This window comes from Cyclopterus lumpus, chromosome 21, assembly GCF_009769545.1.
Source record: "Cyclopterus lumpus isolate fCycLum1 chromosome 21, fCycLum1.pri, whole genome shotgun sequence".
NCBI lineage: Eukaryota > Metazoa > Chordata > Actinopteri > Perciformes > Cyclopteridae > Cyclopterus > Cyclopterus lumpus.
Window position 1 is genome coordinate 16,136,100 of NC_046986.1, and position 15,925 is coordinate 16,152,024.

General features: G+C 40.1%; 1 protein-coding gene across 1 annotated transcript in view; it reads right to left on the reverse strand.

Annotated features, from left to right (window-relative positions):
- Positions 1–15,925, reverse strand: part of lrp1bb (low density lipoprotein receptor-related protein 1Bb) — a 172,887-nt gene that overhangs the window by 51,522 nt on the left and 105,440 nt on the right. The window contains exons 35-47 of the mRNA XM_034561869.1: positions 14,243–14,377; positions 13,832–13,961; positions 13,355–13,481; positions 13,045–13,196; positions 12,269–12,393; positions 11,684–12,055; positions 8,986–9,175; positions 7,066–7,270; positions 4,559–4,751; positions 2,361–2,486; positions 1,190–1,318; positions 920–1,039; positions 184–297 (exon numbers count right to left, since the gene is read on the reverse strand). Of these exons, the coding sequence (XP_034417760.1) occupies positions 184–297; positions 920–1,039; positions 1,190–1,318; positions 2,361–2,486; positions 4,559–4,751; positions 7,066–7,270; positions 8,986–9,175; positions 11,684–12,055; positions 12,269–12,393; positions 13,045–13,196; positions 13,355–13,481; positions 13,832–13,961; positions 14,243–14,377 (2,118 nt within the window). The remainder of the gene's footprint in view (positions 1–183; positions 298–919; positions 1,040–1,189; positions 1,319–2,360; positions 2,487–4,558; positions 4,752–7,065; positions 7,271–8,985; positions 9,176–11,683; positions 12,056–12,268; positions 12,394–13,044; positions 13,197–13,354; positions 13,482–13,831; positions 13,962–14,242; positions 14,378–15,925) is intronic.

Below are 15,925 nucleotides of genomic sequence, written 5' to 3' on the forward strand. Positions count from 1 at the left end.
ACAGCACCAAAATAAGTGTCTTATCACAATGGAAGGTGGTGGAGTAAGGGGACGATGGGCAATGTTTCAATCTGATCCAAGAGACGAGTACAGATTTAGGTTACTGGATCCATCTCATCCACTGTGCGTTTACATTTTAATTTTCCCATAATTGCAATGCAAATCGCAGGCTAAAGGACTTACTGCAGCTTTTTTCATCTGAGGCATCGGCACAGTCAATGACCTGGTTACACCAGGCTGAGCTGGGTACACAGCTCCCATCCTTGCACGATGATTCGGATGAGCCACACGTGACATCTAGGGGAGAGAATTAGCATTTCAAAAAGGTAATGGAAACAGCACTCAGAGGCAATTACAGGTACAGCTGACAACAATACTTTGAACTTCTTTCTGGGGGGTGGTTGAAATTTGTCCCAGTTGAAAACTGGCAGATAATAATACAATAATGACATTTCATAATGGCAATAGAGAATGTTATTGTTGATGTCAAATTAAAAAAGAAAATGCTAAGCTATAGATGACACTCCATAGTGGAATAAACTCAATCAGCTTGCAACAGTATGAAGAGTTCATATACACCATGAGATTAGTTGTATATGACTGTAGTCCAATTACAGCAAGTGGCTGAACACAACTGTACTGTTTCACTGGACACTATTTCACCATCAAGGCAAAAACAAAACCAGTCTGGCCATATTGACGTAAGACATAACAATACTGTCCGGGCAGCTTTTAAGGTTGGCGGTTTGGAGCCTCTTTGAAATCTGTGCACTCTTTATGATCTTGGGGCTCATTAGGCATTGAAGGTTTAGCACAGCATGTGGCCTCACATGCCGTATTAATATAAGCATTAGTGCCGCTGGATCCTGCCCTCAGAGGCAGAAAGGATTGAACAGGAGATCAAACGGCTGTGACTCACTGCTGCAGAAAGCTTCATCAGAGTTATCCCCACAGTCATCGATCCTGTCACAGAAACGACTGCTGGCCACACACCGTTGGTTGTAGCAGGGTCTGAAACCCTTCCGGCAGCTCCTGTTGTCTGAAAGAGGAAAATTCATAAATAATTGGATATAACCGAAGACAAATGTTAATGACAGGCATCCATCAGATTTCAGCTATTTCTCCAAGAATGCTAAATCAAACCAACATATTTCATCTGACACTACATTATTATCAAGTGTTTTCTTACCACAGTATTGCATCTTCTCATCTGATTTGTCTTTGCAGTGGGCTACTCCATCACATGTTAGCTGGTAGTTTATGCACTCACCATTCCCACACTCAAATTCAGTGTGAATGTTGCAGGAGGAATTTTCTGCTGCAGAGGAAGACAAGAGGTTGATGAACTATGACAATCAAAATCTGAAGAAACCTCCTACATGAAGGTTAACCTAGAGGCCACATTTCACTGCCTACTGTCGTGAACTCCACATTTACTCCAACAACCCAGTTTTGGGTCAACATTTGTAAATGTCATAACAGCATTCAAAACAACCCCATTGCCCTGATAGGATACTTCAGCTTGAGGGAAATACGACTTTGAAACCCTGGCATATTCTGATATTCAGTTGTATAGAACATTGTCCATCTAGTACACAGATTTAATAAAACATGTCGACATTGTACTTTTAGTTATTTCACCTATGAATTCCAATTCCAACAATAAACACCTTCACAGACATTGACAAGTCTCTGTTTTAGCTCAATTCCTGCAGCTTCACAATCTAAAAATAAAACAACTTGCTCTAGTAGTGAGCGGAATCGGTGTGTGGAAGAAAAAGCCTGTCGTCCTCTACCGTGACATCCAGGCTACCATCCAGCTCTTCTGAGTCACTTGCCATGTTTAGTCTGGCTAAACCTCCGTCGTTTGAACAGCTCCTCCCACCTTATGGTCTATCCTACATTGCATTTCCAATTCAACCAACAATCTGTCAAATTATGAAGCCAGATACCATTGAAATGCTTTCGTCCTTTGACTTTAGGCAGGTAACTGTGACAGCCAATACTTTCAAAGTATTTTTCTGCTATCTGCTGACAGAAAACATTAGAAGTGTTATTTTCCAGAGTGCTATTGACTACAACTACTGGAACCATCACAAACTTGGAGAGGAGGAGACAACTTTCTGTTCCTGACAATTCACCCTTTCCTGTTTGTGTTAGGCTGAAAATAAATCACATTCAAGATATCAAAGGTTCTTGTAAACAGCACAAATGAGAGCTTAACCCGAGTGTGGACGGAAGCCAGGTTAAACTATGTATTTAAATTCATCCGTAAAAAGTGGCAATCAATATCTGGTTCTGAGAATGTTCCAAGAGTTAGCATTTGTGGTATAATTGAATCTTAAGTCGTCATGACTTACACACGCATCTGTTGTCGTCTAACAGCACACGTTCTCCCCGGCAGGTGCAGTTGACCCTCCCATACGGTGTCAGGAGACAAAGGTCACCGCACCCTCCGTTCAGGTGTCGGCATGGGGAAAGCTCACCTTTAATAACAATCAAAAAGAATCGATTGAGCGGTCAGATGCAGTCAAAGGAAATATCTCCCCTTGGGCACAGTCTGTAAGATGTCATCAGTGTAAGATGTTCAATTCTTCATGGAGTTATCATCTTAGTCGTCCTCGTCGAGTGATATTCAAATAAATCTTAAAAATTGTATTCTGTGCTTCCTAAATGGTTGGTAAATTAAGAAAGAAGCTCTTGTTTTTTTATTCATCTGAGGGCCTGACACAAAACCTAATCAATAATGTTAATGCATGAGATATAGATTTTTTTCCTATAAAATTCAACTGCAGCTGAGATGGAAACGTCTATAGTATTAAATTGTCTGTTATCACAGATACCAGCCAACGCCACTAAACCAAAAATAAACAAATGAATCATTGTTATTCAAAATCAAATTTCTAGCACTGGTATTTTTATTTATTTGTTATTTATATTAAGCATGGATCTGCTTTCAGTGTGAAATGCTGCCCTTACATTTTGTTTTCATTTAAGGGCTCAGAAGGGGTCAACATATGAATAAAAGGCAACCACTATCCTCACTGACAGGTAGCAAATTCTTGGTCCTTCTCTGCCTGCGGCGCTATGTGAAAAAAGCTTCATGTAGCTCTGTGGGAATCATGCATTGCTTTAAATCGCATGACCAAACTGCAGACATAACCCCTGAAAGAAAGATTCAGTGCTTGTCGAGTCCTGAGAAAAAGAAGCTTAGCAACAAGAGACATTGTATCAAGAGCACGTGTCCAGAGACACATGTGTCCGTTGGAGACCCTCAGTTATTACCTTGCCTCCAGCCATGAGTATTTTATTCATGAGGTAAGAAATTGTTCCTCTGTAAATCATTTGCATGATTATTTATGTTCAGGATATTCATGTCAAGGAAAATGCAAGAGGTTAACAATGTACAGAACAAAAAAGTAGAAACAGATTATCAGATCCACCATTGTTGGTCACTGCATATTATGCTGTCGACTTGCAGCTGTGGCCATGCAGGTCAGAGGATTATTTCTCATAACGAGATAAACGAGGAACAGCGTGGCTCTAGGCATCTAAGTCCAACCAGTGGGACACAATCAAGCCCACTTCCCTTTGTCCTACTTGAAAATAAAACTTTATACGGCACGTTTGAGACTCCCTTTACAACGTAGGCTACTTTTTAAATTAATTACCTCTGAAACTTAAGTTTCAGGCAATTCTAAATAAGACTATGTTCATTTGTCAAACCCGCTGTTTTCACAATCTGAATAACTTTTTTAAATATTTGCTTCTAATTAGTACAGGCTATATGACATAGCAGTCAGATATTATCCGCCAATATTAACTAGAATATTTTATCTTTAACAAGAAAGCTTTTCGTTGTAAATAACATAAAGGACAGGTAAATAAAGATCAGATAAATATCCTGCCTCAATGTATATCCCTGTCACAAAAACTAAACTCGTTATTTAAGGCTATGCTCGTAATATAATGAATATCAGCTAAAATGTGGTTCTCAGATTTATTTATTTGAATTTTAGAGTTTATTGTCTAATTAACAGGAACACTGCACTATAAACTGCACCAGTTAAGCTATAAGCTCATTTTCATCTGTAGTCCCTGGACAGAGGACACCATTGATGTACATGTTTATGAAATAAAAGATAACAGTCAATTGTGGGGAAATAAAGCACTTTGACACTTTGAACATGTTGATATTGAGATTGGCCATGAGTAACCAGAATCGGTCTGGCTTTATTATTTCTACAATTAAAAAATATCAAGCCAATGTGGACTGTACGCATGCATCAAAAAACAAACTAAACTACAAGTGCATTTAAACTGTAATATTTTCACATTACTAAAGTTAAAAGTACATACGGCAACATAAATATTTTGGTATATTGTCCGACACTACAGTAAGTTAATGAATATGCACATGCTTATTCATTAACTTACTCCTGCCAATAAGCACACTTTATCACCCAGGCACCTGTACACACATAATACACAAACATTTGCAAACACTATATCAAATAGTCATTAAATGAAGCTTATCTTCAGGTGTTCAAATACTCACAGTTGTTAGTATCCCTGGCCACAGCTATAATTCCCATTGGTTGATGAGGCATGTCTGCTCGAAGCACCTTGGTGTCACCGCCCGTGTACTTGTTTGACCGCAGCACAGACCTGCGAGCCCAGTCTGACCAGTAGATGAAGTCTGCATAGATGGCGAGCCCGTAGAAGTTCCCAGGTCCCGATTTAACTATGACCTAAATATTGTAGCGCAAAGGGCCCATGTTAGAACTGCTTTCCATCACGATTTTCAGATTCAAGGCCGGTGCTGTCAAATGCCCCTCTGGTGCCAGCACATATACAGTACATGAAAATACATATATTTCACACAGTCAATATTTGATCTGGCTGGAAAAAGCATTGGCAGAATGTTGAGTGCAACTCTAGAAATAAATGCGGAAGATAACGTTTTGACTCATTAATCAACACATCACCCCCGCTGCCCACATGACTACTTAACCCAGATGTTGGGGGAGTAAATTACAGTGTCATTGGCAGAGACACAGGAATCCATCAGATGCCTCCAGGTTTGTGTGTGTGTGTGTGTGTGTGTGTGTGTGTGTGGGGGGGGGGGGGGGGGGGGGGGAGGATGAGGGCCACCAGCAGCTCTGTAGTCTCAGACATTAGTGGGACAGGCTTGTAAGCAGCATCACATTAGCCCTGTGCCATACTGGGATTAATAGGACAGGTGTTGATTAAAGGAGCCCAGCGTGTGGAAGCAACAACTGGCCATCAGGCAAGTGAGAGACAGAAAAAGAGGAGGAGAGAGAAAGAGAGGGACAGCTACAACACCAGATGGGATTGGATGGAACATATTGATGGGAAAATTAGATTTGGGAAACATTAAGTTTACAGCCAGTTACATATTACTTTTGCACTGAACCTGTGTTTTGGATGAATGTGAACATATTTTAAACATTCTCCTCTTTCACTCTTGAATTAAGGTGCTTCAATCGCCAACCAACTCAATGAGATGACCTCGGTTTTACATTGAAACATTAAAATGCTCGAAGAGCACACTGCTGACACTAAGCATTCCCAGATAGCTCTCAATTTATATTCAATCTATTCATGGTAAAAAGAGCCTCTTTCCCCCCTTAAACATGCTGACGTCTTCCTCCTATAATGAACTCCGCTGCCCTTTCTGAACCACTGTATTCATTAACAACATGGGTTGTCCACTCTCAAAATAGCATGGTGGAGTGAGCCCTGCCACAGCTCTTGTTCTTTTCTGCCTCCAACCAGACTGACATCATGTCATGTCACTGCTGCAGAGAAGAGGGGTAGCTGGGCCCTCGAGGGCACTCCACCACCATCCAAGTCTACATTCAAATGCCTCAATACGTAATTGGTGTTTTATAATGGGTGGTTTTATGTGTCTAATCTCGGGTTCCAACCCATTTTTATTTTTTTTCCAAAATGAAAAACAACAAGAAGCCTTAAGCTTCCATCTCCACAGTAAGTTATTGTATTGAATTTTTTTGTATTGTCTTAAGATCACGAGTTCACAATCACAGTTTGGATAAGTGCTGAAGTGCTGACAATCAGCTACCTCTGTTTAATTTACACATTTTAATTGGAATGGTGAATTTGCACCCAGAGCGATCTCACTGCAAAGCCTTCATTAGCAGGTCTCCACTACAGCAAGGGCAGGTGGGGACCCAAAGGTCTGACCCGGCTCAGAAAGCATATGGGTCACTAATTGAGATGGGCCAAGGTGCCGAGCTGCTGAGGTCATGTCAAGCTTAAACTGAAATCCATAGCAAAAAAGTACATTTTGTTCTGTAATCTTTTATATGTCCACTTATTTTTTATTATATATATTATTTATTCGTCCAGCTGTGATTTTATACATTATACATGCAACGTTTCATGGACAAAATAAAAACTCCCCTGACTGAGCTTCTTTACTTTAGCAGGGAATGGCTTTTGTGATTAAGGAAACCATCTGTCCCCTCAGAGCTGAAATATCAGAAAGAACATCAAGAGGTATTTCTGATCCTATCTGCTGTATAGAGCATCATGTTTCAGAGGAATGGGAGAAAAAACGTCTTTATTATTTACATTATCACGATGTCCCAGGTTCAATTCCAGCGTCAGGACCTTTCTTGCATGTCATACCTTTTTATTCACATTTCCAGATTCTCTGTCTCTAAAACGGTCAAATTAAAGACAGAAATGCCAAAAAGAAAAGAAAAAACATGAACTTTGATTCATGGGAATTTCAAAGGGGATACAAAGGATACAAAAAAAAGTGGAACATTAAATAAAACCCTGATAATGACAAGGAAATAAATATATTGCTTGAAATTAAGCAACTGTAGGGGACTCGGCTTGGAGCACATAATTCACAGGACTAGTGGGGTGGCTTACGATATAGGTGACAGGGTCCCTTTAAGAGCTGGTATCGTAACCATGGCAACAGAATGACGTTGAGGGGTTAAAGGTGAGGAGGTGTCATGGGGGGGAGATGGTTTTAATTAATATCCTTTACCTTATTTTCATACTCACATATCTGCTGGAACCATCAAAGTCACATCTCTCAATTTTGCCAAGGCTTCCATCTGAAAAGTAGAGCTTCTCTGCTCTGTGGTCTATAGTCAGTCCATTGGGCGTCAGGATATCAGCACCAATAATGATCCTCATGTTCTTGCCCGCTAAGGTGGATCTCATGATGCTGGGTCTCTGCTCATTCCAGTTGGTCCAAAACATCAGGCTAACATGTGAGAGGACAACCAAACAAACATATCATTAACTCGTGAGCAGTCTGGTTTTTTCGTCTTAATGTGCAGCTGCCACCAGAAACAAAAGAAGCACGATTTCGCCTCAGTACTTCTGTAAATTATTAAGCCCTGAACAAGAAACACAAAACTAATATGTGCAGTCCTAAATTAAATCAGGGAGCAGGATGCTGTACAAACCACCAGGAAACTCTCTGCCATGCGGGCATAACAAACCCTAATGGACAAGAAAATGTTTCTCCCCTGAATTCAATTGCTGGGGGTTTATGCATTTGTGTCAGTCAGTTATCAACATGTTGCCAAGACCTCCATGGCCTGTCATCAGCTTCCCCTATTTGCCCTGAAGGAGCTCATCACCGATAAAGTGAAGCTCAGTTTCTATTTGATAAAATGGATTAGCATCACACAGTGTGAGATAGAGGTCATTTATTCATATTCCCCCGTGTGAGGACTTCTAAGAATATGAAAAACACACATGATAGCAACGGAGTAAATAAATGACAGATGTATATCTTGGTTTATATGGGTTTACAAGATGGACGGTTTTAAATCCACAGTGATGCAGATAAACCATAAAGAAATAAGGTGGATACATTTCAAATTGTATTAAAAACACATTTTCAGCTCCTGGGTTCTCAGTTCATACTATGATGAACTCACAGAAGTCCAATCTAGTGTGATAATAAGGATTCCGGTCAGAAGTCACAACCAGGGACTGCTAATTAATCACTTGAGTTTGAATTCTAATTATCAGACACTGCTTCTGTGGTGGGATGGATATACTGCCAAATTGCCAACCAAGGATATAGTCTGAGGTCAAGGAATTAATTTAGTTCGGAGGAGTACAAGATACTACTCACTCCTTTCAGACTGCTCACAGAAACATTTTTATCTTCATGAATATGCAAGTGTTAAATCTAAAAGAAGTGACAGGAAGACTGAGGTGTTACTTTTTGAACAACAGACATCACCTTCTCTGAGATTTTTTTTTGTACTGGCACACAAATGAAACTGTTAAATCAAGTATTCAAAAAGCCGAGGGTACAGCTCAGAACAGATAAAAACACTTACACCTGAAGTGTGAAAATGCAAACCAAAACACATTTTATACTTCAGATCTTTTGCTCCAAAGTTTGGTTCTGAGTAGATCTAGGCTATAAGGTCGGCAACATGTTGTTGAAAAGCAAATATAATCACATTTATAGCAAATACTTTACATAGAGGCTTTTGTCCAGGAGACCACTGGCAAAATTCAAAATAAACGTAGACATATTGTCACGTTAGTCACGTGATTCTTTTGTCACTCTCTAGTCACGTCATTCATCATGTGGTAGTCATGCGAGGTGTTAGTCAAGTTAACACCAACCACACTCTTTTCCTAAACCTAACTACGTGTTTTTACCTCGACCAAACTTCCTGTGAAGACGTACATTTATTTTTGAAAAAACACCACACATGTAACGGGTAGAAATTGACGCTCCCTCATCCAAAACTAACACTAGAGGCGTACCTTGAGCACGTGGTGGTCATGATGTAATTTACATCTGTGTCTTTCAAAATGTTTATAATTTTACAATATATATTTTCTTAAGGTAACAGTGACCTTTGACCACTAAATTTGAAATAGATCAATCTTGAGTGCATGTGGACGTTTGTGATATGTGTTTGAGTTACTTGCAGAGCTACTGACTTTTGACACTCATCCAAGGCCAGGACGTGTGGATGGTCTTCCTCCGAGAGAGTGACCACGGCCTGTCGACTGAAGGCCCCGACTCGTTTCTGGTCCACAGTTTGTCTGGTGATGGTGGATGTGGTGGAGCTGGTCCAGTACAATGTGTCCCAGGCTTGGTGGTAGGCCAGGCCCTCCACTGAACCCACATCTAAAATAACAGACACATAAGATCTCTGCTCAAATTCCAAACCATCCATCCATCCATTTTCAATACCGCTTATCCTCATTAGGGTCGCGGGGGCGCTGGAGCCTATCCCAGCTGACATAGGGCGAAGGCAGGGGACACCCTGGACAGGCCGCCAGTCCATCGAGGGCACAAATTCCAAACCGAGTAAATTAATTCGGGTCACATCTTGCTTAGTTTAACAAAACACAGGCCTGGAAAGAAAGCTCATGTTTAAAGCTGTATTTGGAAAAACATAAATGTTAAATATATATCTGTCTTATCAGTACGAGTAATGGCTGTAACAAAGTGTCGTACAAGTAAAACAATATTCGTATTGTAGAGTAAGATACCAACTGAAAATTGTTAGCAAAACATATATGTTTTTTTTTTTTTGTTCTATAAATGTTTTTCCATGAGGAGCACATATTGATATCATGTTGCGGGGCCCAAAAAATCTACCCAAATTAAAACATTTAAGTTATCTCCCACTGCCATCTGGGGCCATTAAACTGTAAAGTTTCCTATTGCAGATTTAGGTAAAATATTGACAGATGTCAGGTTCCAATTGTGTTAGAATTGGTCCGTGTCCTTGGTGATTGACAGGGAAATGACTTCATGTCTCACTACAGACAGCTATTTGTCGATGCAACAGTCACTCAGCGACTGAATATGTTTTCACTGTGAACCAATTTCCTAAACAGAGAATATGATAAGGTTGTCGCAGCCTCCCAGCTCGGATGCAATAATGTGACTGACTTCAGAGAGAGACCGTGATCACAAACAGAAAGCCTGGCCATATCGTTTGATCGTGTACAGTAGATTTTGTGGTTTCATAGAATTAATGAATGTGACCGATATTAACTGTGTCACTGAGTTTTCATGCACTCTTGTACATGAATATGACTACTTCTTCCCATGGACCAATTTAGGCTTCTCCTATCTTCTCAACTCAATGAAAGCAACAATATCAATACAAAAAAATTCATTAAGAATTTAAATACATTTCACTATACCTAAATATTCTCATAACAACACAACAAGTGTCCACCTTTTGGCAAATATCTGGGTTCTGATTAATCTGTGAATGCAGCCCCTAATTTGTCTTAATGGTGAACATGTAGCCAATGCTAGATATTATCTATGTGTCCCCTTATCTAAAACCCATAAACTGTACTCTAGAATACTTAAGATACTACCTGAGTCAGCCAATCATGAATTAATAGTTTGCAATAAACGATGTCTGGCAGTTTGGAGTTTTTTACAAATTGTTGGCCGGGCGAGGGATTAATTAATGGGGCACATGGAGTTTAATTAGGGAAATATGGATGATTAACATCTTCACCTTCCTTCAAAGACGTGATGCAGACAGAATCTTTTTGAGGGAAATAGAATAGAACCTGCATTTACATACAGTGCAGGATAAGCTGCATAACACCAAATAAGATAATTTGAAACAAGGATGATCGTAGTATCCTAATGCAATTTAACTGCGTACATGCCTTTCCCTTATATAAACTACATGGGGTGGATTTATTATGGATTCAAGCCTTTTTGCAAAAGCGTAAGTGTGAAGGACACTTACAGATCCCAACGAGGGTTCTTAATAACGCTTGTTCATTTCTGGAAGATAAATAAATAAGCAGAAAGCTCCCTCGGCAAGGGTGTGGGAGATGGGACGGGTGGATGAGTGGGAGTGGGAACACTCTGCCAGGTTCCCAGTGTGAAGGGTGGGTGGGAAGGTGCTGAGCTCTGCTCCCAGTGGAAACTTCACAGAATGGCTGAGGATGCTAGCCGAGCAGAACAGAGGGTTTTACTGTTCATCTGACTCCAGCCAAGCTTATCGAGGAAGGACTGACTGGGATTTAGTGAAGAAATAGAGAAGGATTGGTTCCATCATTCAATCTGTGACAGTCAGTAAGCAGAAACCTTTCAAACAAAGGTATTATGCCCTACTGATTTAGTATTAAATGGTCTTTTCAGAGGAGTACTGGGGTAAAAGTGGTGGAGATAAATGTCGAGATAAATGCTACGATAATGATAATAATGCTATGCTACTTACCTACATGCTATTAATTATATGTGAATATTGTGTTCAAGATAGTCCTATATGACTATAATGAAAATATATATAAAACCATATCTAGAGCATTGATGTATTTAGAGCAGCACATCACAATAGAAAACAGCTGCAGTCAAATGTCAGTGTCTGTACACTAAGGAAGCATCACTCTCATTCCAATACACAATCAATAATTGTTGACCTACATATAAGTCAAAAGAAAACAGACTTGTAAATCTAAACGTAAAACATGCACTTCTCGTACAATTTACATGCTTAAAGCGCACATGTTACTCGGCAAAACTTCAGAGAGGCTGATTGATTAAAATTGGTAATATACTTGTGCACTCCAATGCAGTAGCATAAGAAGTGTGTATCCGTGGTGGGGAAGTTAGCAATGTTAAAACACTGTGTGATTGCGAAATACTTACTTTCTGCAATAACAGATCTCCCTGTCCAGTCATCGTTAATTATCTGGATGTTTCCAAAATGGACGTCACTGAAAAAGATGCGGTTGGTCCGAGCCGTCTCCTGACTGTAGTCAAAGGCCATGGCGATGACATTCTTGAAAAAAGCAGGATTTTCAAAAGGCTGGACAGGTGAGTTGAGGTCATTCTCATCAGAAAGGTGGATGCTTTTCAGTATGGTCCTCTCAGAGAAGAGCAGATAACCTTCATAGCGCTCACAGGCAAAGCCGCCCTCTGCCAGGCGACCATGTGCGCAGGAGCAGGTCCGGCGACCACTGCCCAGGTGGAAGCACAGCTGCTGGCAGCCTCCGTTACTCCTGGCACACGGGTTTGTGCCTTCAAAACACAAACACAGGTATTGATTTGTTTCAGTTTATGCCCCCTTGCAATCATGTTTAAATTGTATGTGACTTTACATTACAGATGAGAATCATTGTAGTAGCCACATATTTTTGCAAGGTGAATTTTGTAAAAACCCTGAAACATTAAGTATAGTGAAAGACTGCAATAGAAAGCGACATTGTTTAACTTGCAAGTTGAAACCTTTACCTTTTTCTCTGCCTCTATTGAAGACCGTCAAATCCTTCAAATTTACTCCGAGCCCACTCCTCATGGTCACAGCCTCACTGGTGTCAGTCTTGAAGCCACGTCGGATTGAACCGTTGGAGTGAGCCCTGAAGGGCACCAATAAATGAGTGGTTTCAGAGAATAAAGCATACTGTATTCACTCGGTACAAGTTAATGACAAAGTGAGATAGATATAAAGACTGCTAATTCATTTGACAATATTAAAGCAAAATCAAAGACTGCTGTCACCCAGTACTGACATAGAATTCAAGGTGTTGATGATCAAAACACAATAAAGCTAACAGCTTCTTTCCATTGTGGGCCTTCTGGTAAGGAGACATTATTGATCTTCTAGTCATGCATGAGAGGTTAAAAAACATGTAAAACAAACAAAAGAGACACGCAATTCAATATTTAACCATTTGTGAACCAATAATTTAAAATGTCTCAGTCTGTTGCTACAAAGAACCGCAAGTGTATGTAAATGTATAAAGCGACCAATTTCTTGAAAATAAATAAGGCGTCATCAAATTGAACTGTGCACTTGAGTTCACAAAGGCAGAGGAAGGATTCACCCTCTATGGTGATGGTGAATTCTACCGAGAGTATTTATGAAAATAGGTCAGTGATTGTCACTATGAGGAACTGCTGATCTTAATATCTTGCGAAACCTTTGAAGGGAAGGGTTTTAGTCAGGTTAATATGGTGGGCTTTGCAGGACCCTGCATGTGTGTTTATTTATGAAAATAATAAATTACCTGTCAGACCAGTAGATGTAAGGCCCAAACACAGCCACCGAGAAGAGGTCTACGTTGGCCACCGACAGTACAATCTCCCGGCTCTCCCCTGTCTCAAGGTTTATCCTCTCGATCTTATCTGTGCGAGCATCGCACCAGTATAATGTATTTTCCTGGAATGTCATTTTAAAATGCATATCACAAACTGAACCTCTTAGGCAAAGTCATATATTTAAAATAGATGAGGTAGGAAGGACAGTATTCAGTAGCAGTACAGTGGAGAGGGAGAAGCTTTGTGATAGTTTTTTTTTGCATATGTGTGCAAGTGTACCTCGTAGTCTATGGAAATTCCATTGGGCCACATGATGCCTGAGTTGACTAAGGTGACCTGGTCTGAACCGTCCAGACGGGAGCGGCCGATGCAGGGGTTCTGGCCCCATTCAGTCCAGAAGAGATACCTGGCAAGCAGAGTAGCATCACACAAACACACTTATTTCTATACATAAAAAAAGAGGATTACAAAGTTATATCTGATTCTGTTGGCTAATATTAACAAATGCTTTCTGCAATGTTCCTTCAAATTTCTTTGCTCAATGGTGTGACAAACATTTCTAATGGGGTAGATTATTTAAAATTAAACAATAAAGGGTTAGCCCTATGGACTTTAATCAAGAGACAGGAAGTTTCACAGTCACATCAATTGTCCATCTAAGAGCTTCATGACATCAATAACCAGTGTCTGTGGTCATCATCTGGTTTAGTTTCCCAAATAATGCACTCAAATAGGTAAAGCACAGACATGGCCTACCCCTTCTGTGGATGTACAGCGATGGCCCTGGGCTGATCAAGTCCTTCAGATATGACCACTGAGCGGTACGCGCCATTCAGACGAGAGATTTCTATGAGATTGAAACCGTGGTCCGTCCAATACAGGTTTCCTGTGTAGAAAAAAACAATAGGCAGGTGTAAATGCAGCAGTGGTTTATTGAGCCTAATGGACACAAGGTACATGGTACAGGTCACCTTACTTACACATAAACTATTAATAACTAATCCTGCACATGCATTCGCCCTGTGCTTTATCATTCATAATTTCAAATCAAAACAAATGTACTTAACACCATAACCAGAAGCACTGTACATGAAGTGGGAATCTTCACCAATCAATACCAACTCGACAGCATACGGTAATAAACTCCTCGTGTCCGGGGACACTAACCAGCGATCCAGTCAACAGCGATGCCTTCCACCCGGCTGATGCCGGTAGTTATGATGTCTTCCCTCCAGGTCTGGTCACGTTTAGCCCGGGATATTCGGTTCAGGCCCATGTCTGTCCAGTACACCGTGTCATTTCCTGCAAAACATACAATGGAGTTAATGACAGGAGAAAATGGGATGATGAATGCGGTTGCCGCGAAGGTATTTATGCCCTCAAACAAAGCAGCTCCTGAAACTGCATTTTATTGCAGCATGGCCCATTTCACCAAATGTTGTGTGGGACTATAAAATATGATGGCAAAAATGCCCACACTGTTCATTCACAGCTCTTTGTCGACATACAGTGCCTGAACAGCAAAGGCAATTGTCAGCCAAAATTTTACAGAGCAGTTTATAGCTTTATGCAAAACATGGTGTTGGTAAAACTTGTTATCGCCCCTTTTTTGATTTTACAGCCTTATCGCAGTGGCAAATAAAATAGCATGTCTTGTGTTCATGATGCATTGTTTAAGTGCATCTCAATGCGTCCCATGTCAGTTTGGCTCTGTAAAGGTTTTTAGGAGGTGAGATGGTTTAACATGTTTGTTTGCACTTTCTTGTTGCCGGTGCCTTCACACGCTGTTAACACATAGCACACATACAACAGAAAACAGGTGCGAGGGGCTTTCATCTGTTCTGCTCTGGCAGCCCGGCTTCTGTAATGACAAGTCAGTGATGTACGTGAGCTATCAGCTTCTGCTCTTGGATGGGCTTAGTAATCCATGACAGAGGAAACGTCTATCTGGAAAGTCCTAGTCGAGTAAAGTGCAGTAATTACATGTGTTTATATATTTAATTACAGTGGGAGTGTACACACCTTGGAGTTGTTTTATAGAGACTACCATCAATTTGAATCGTTAATTACATATTCCTTGCGGTTTAGATCATTTGAATACCTACAACTGAATACACTTCTGTTGACAAGTTAATGGAATTTAATTAGAATTTAAATTGCATTAAAGAAAAATATTTATAGAAATTGAAAAAAACTATGTCCCAGTAAGACAATGTAATCCCCAGACTTTGTGCTGTGTCCTCCCTTTATTAGATAATAGTCAGGAGTAAATAATTCCCTGTATAGTAGTGTGACAGCGTAGGACTGTTGATCTCCGACTAAGCCACAGTCAGTCAGCTGGGAACATTATATTAGATTCCATGACCTATTGCCACATTTACATTTTCTACTCTATTTTTTTGCAAACCTACATGGGAAATTCATTGAAAACATGTGGAATCACCCAAGCATGCATTTTGTTTTTTAAATCTGGTGCTGATTTTCTAAAAAGAATTGTTACAAAATGCTTAGTATACAAACCCTTTTGTGTGTGCAGTTTGTTTATGTTTTCAGTTGGGTGTATGCAATTTCCTTTACACAGCTTTTGTTATCATGCATCAGTGGCAACCAATTATATATATGGAACGCTACCGGCCTATAGGATATTCATAGCATTTGTTGGTGTAATAAATCTATCATTTCTATCATATATATATAATGTGATAGGAAGCAGGGATGTAACAAATGACATCACAAGCTACTGGGTTCATGTTTTGCAATGCACGTTACCGTACCATCATTTTTATACAATATCTTGGGAATTGCTTTGTATTAGGATTGTGAGGAAATAGTCATTCATACAGAGGTTCC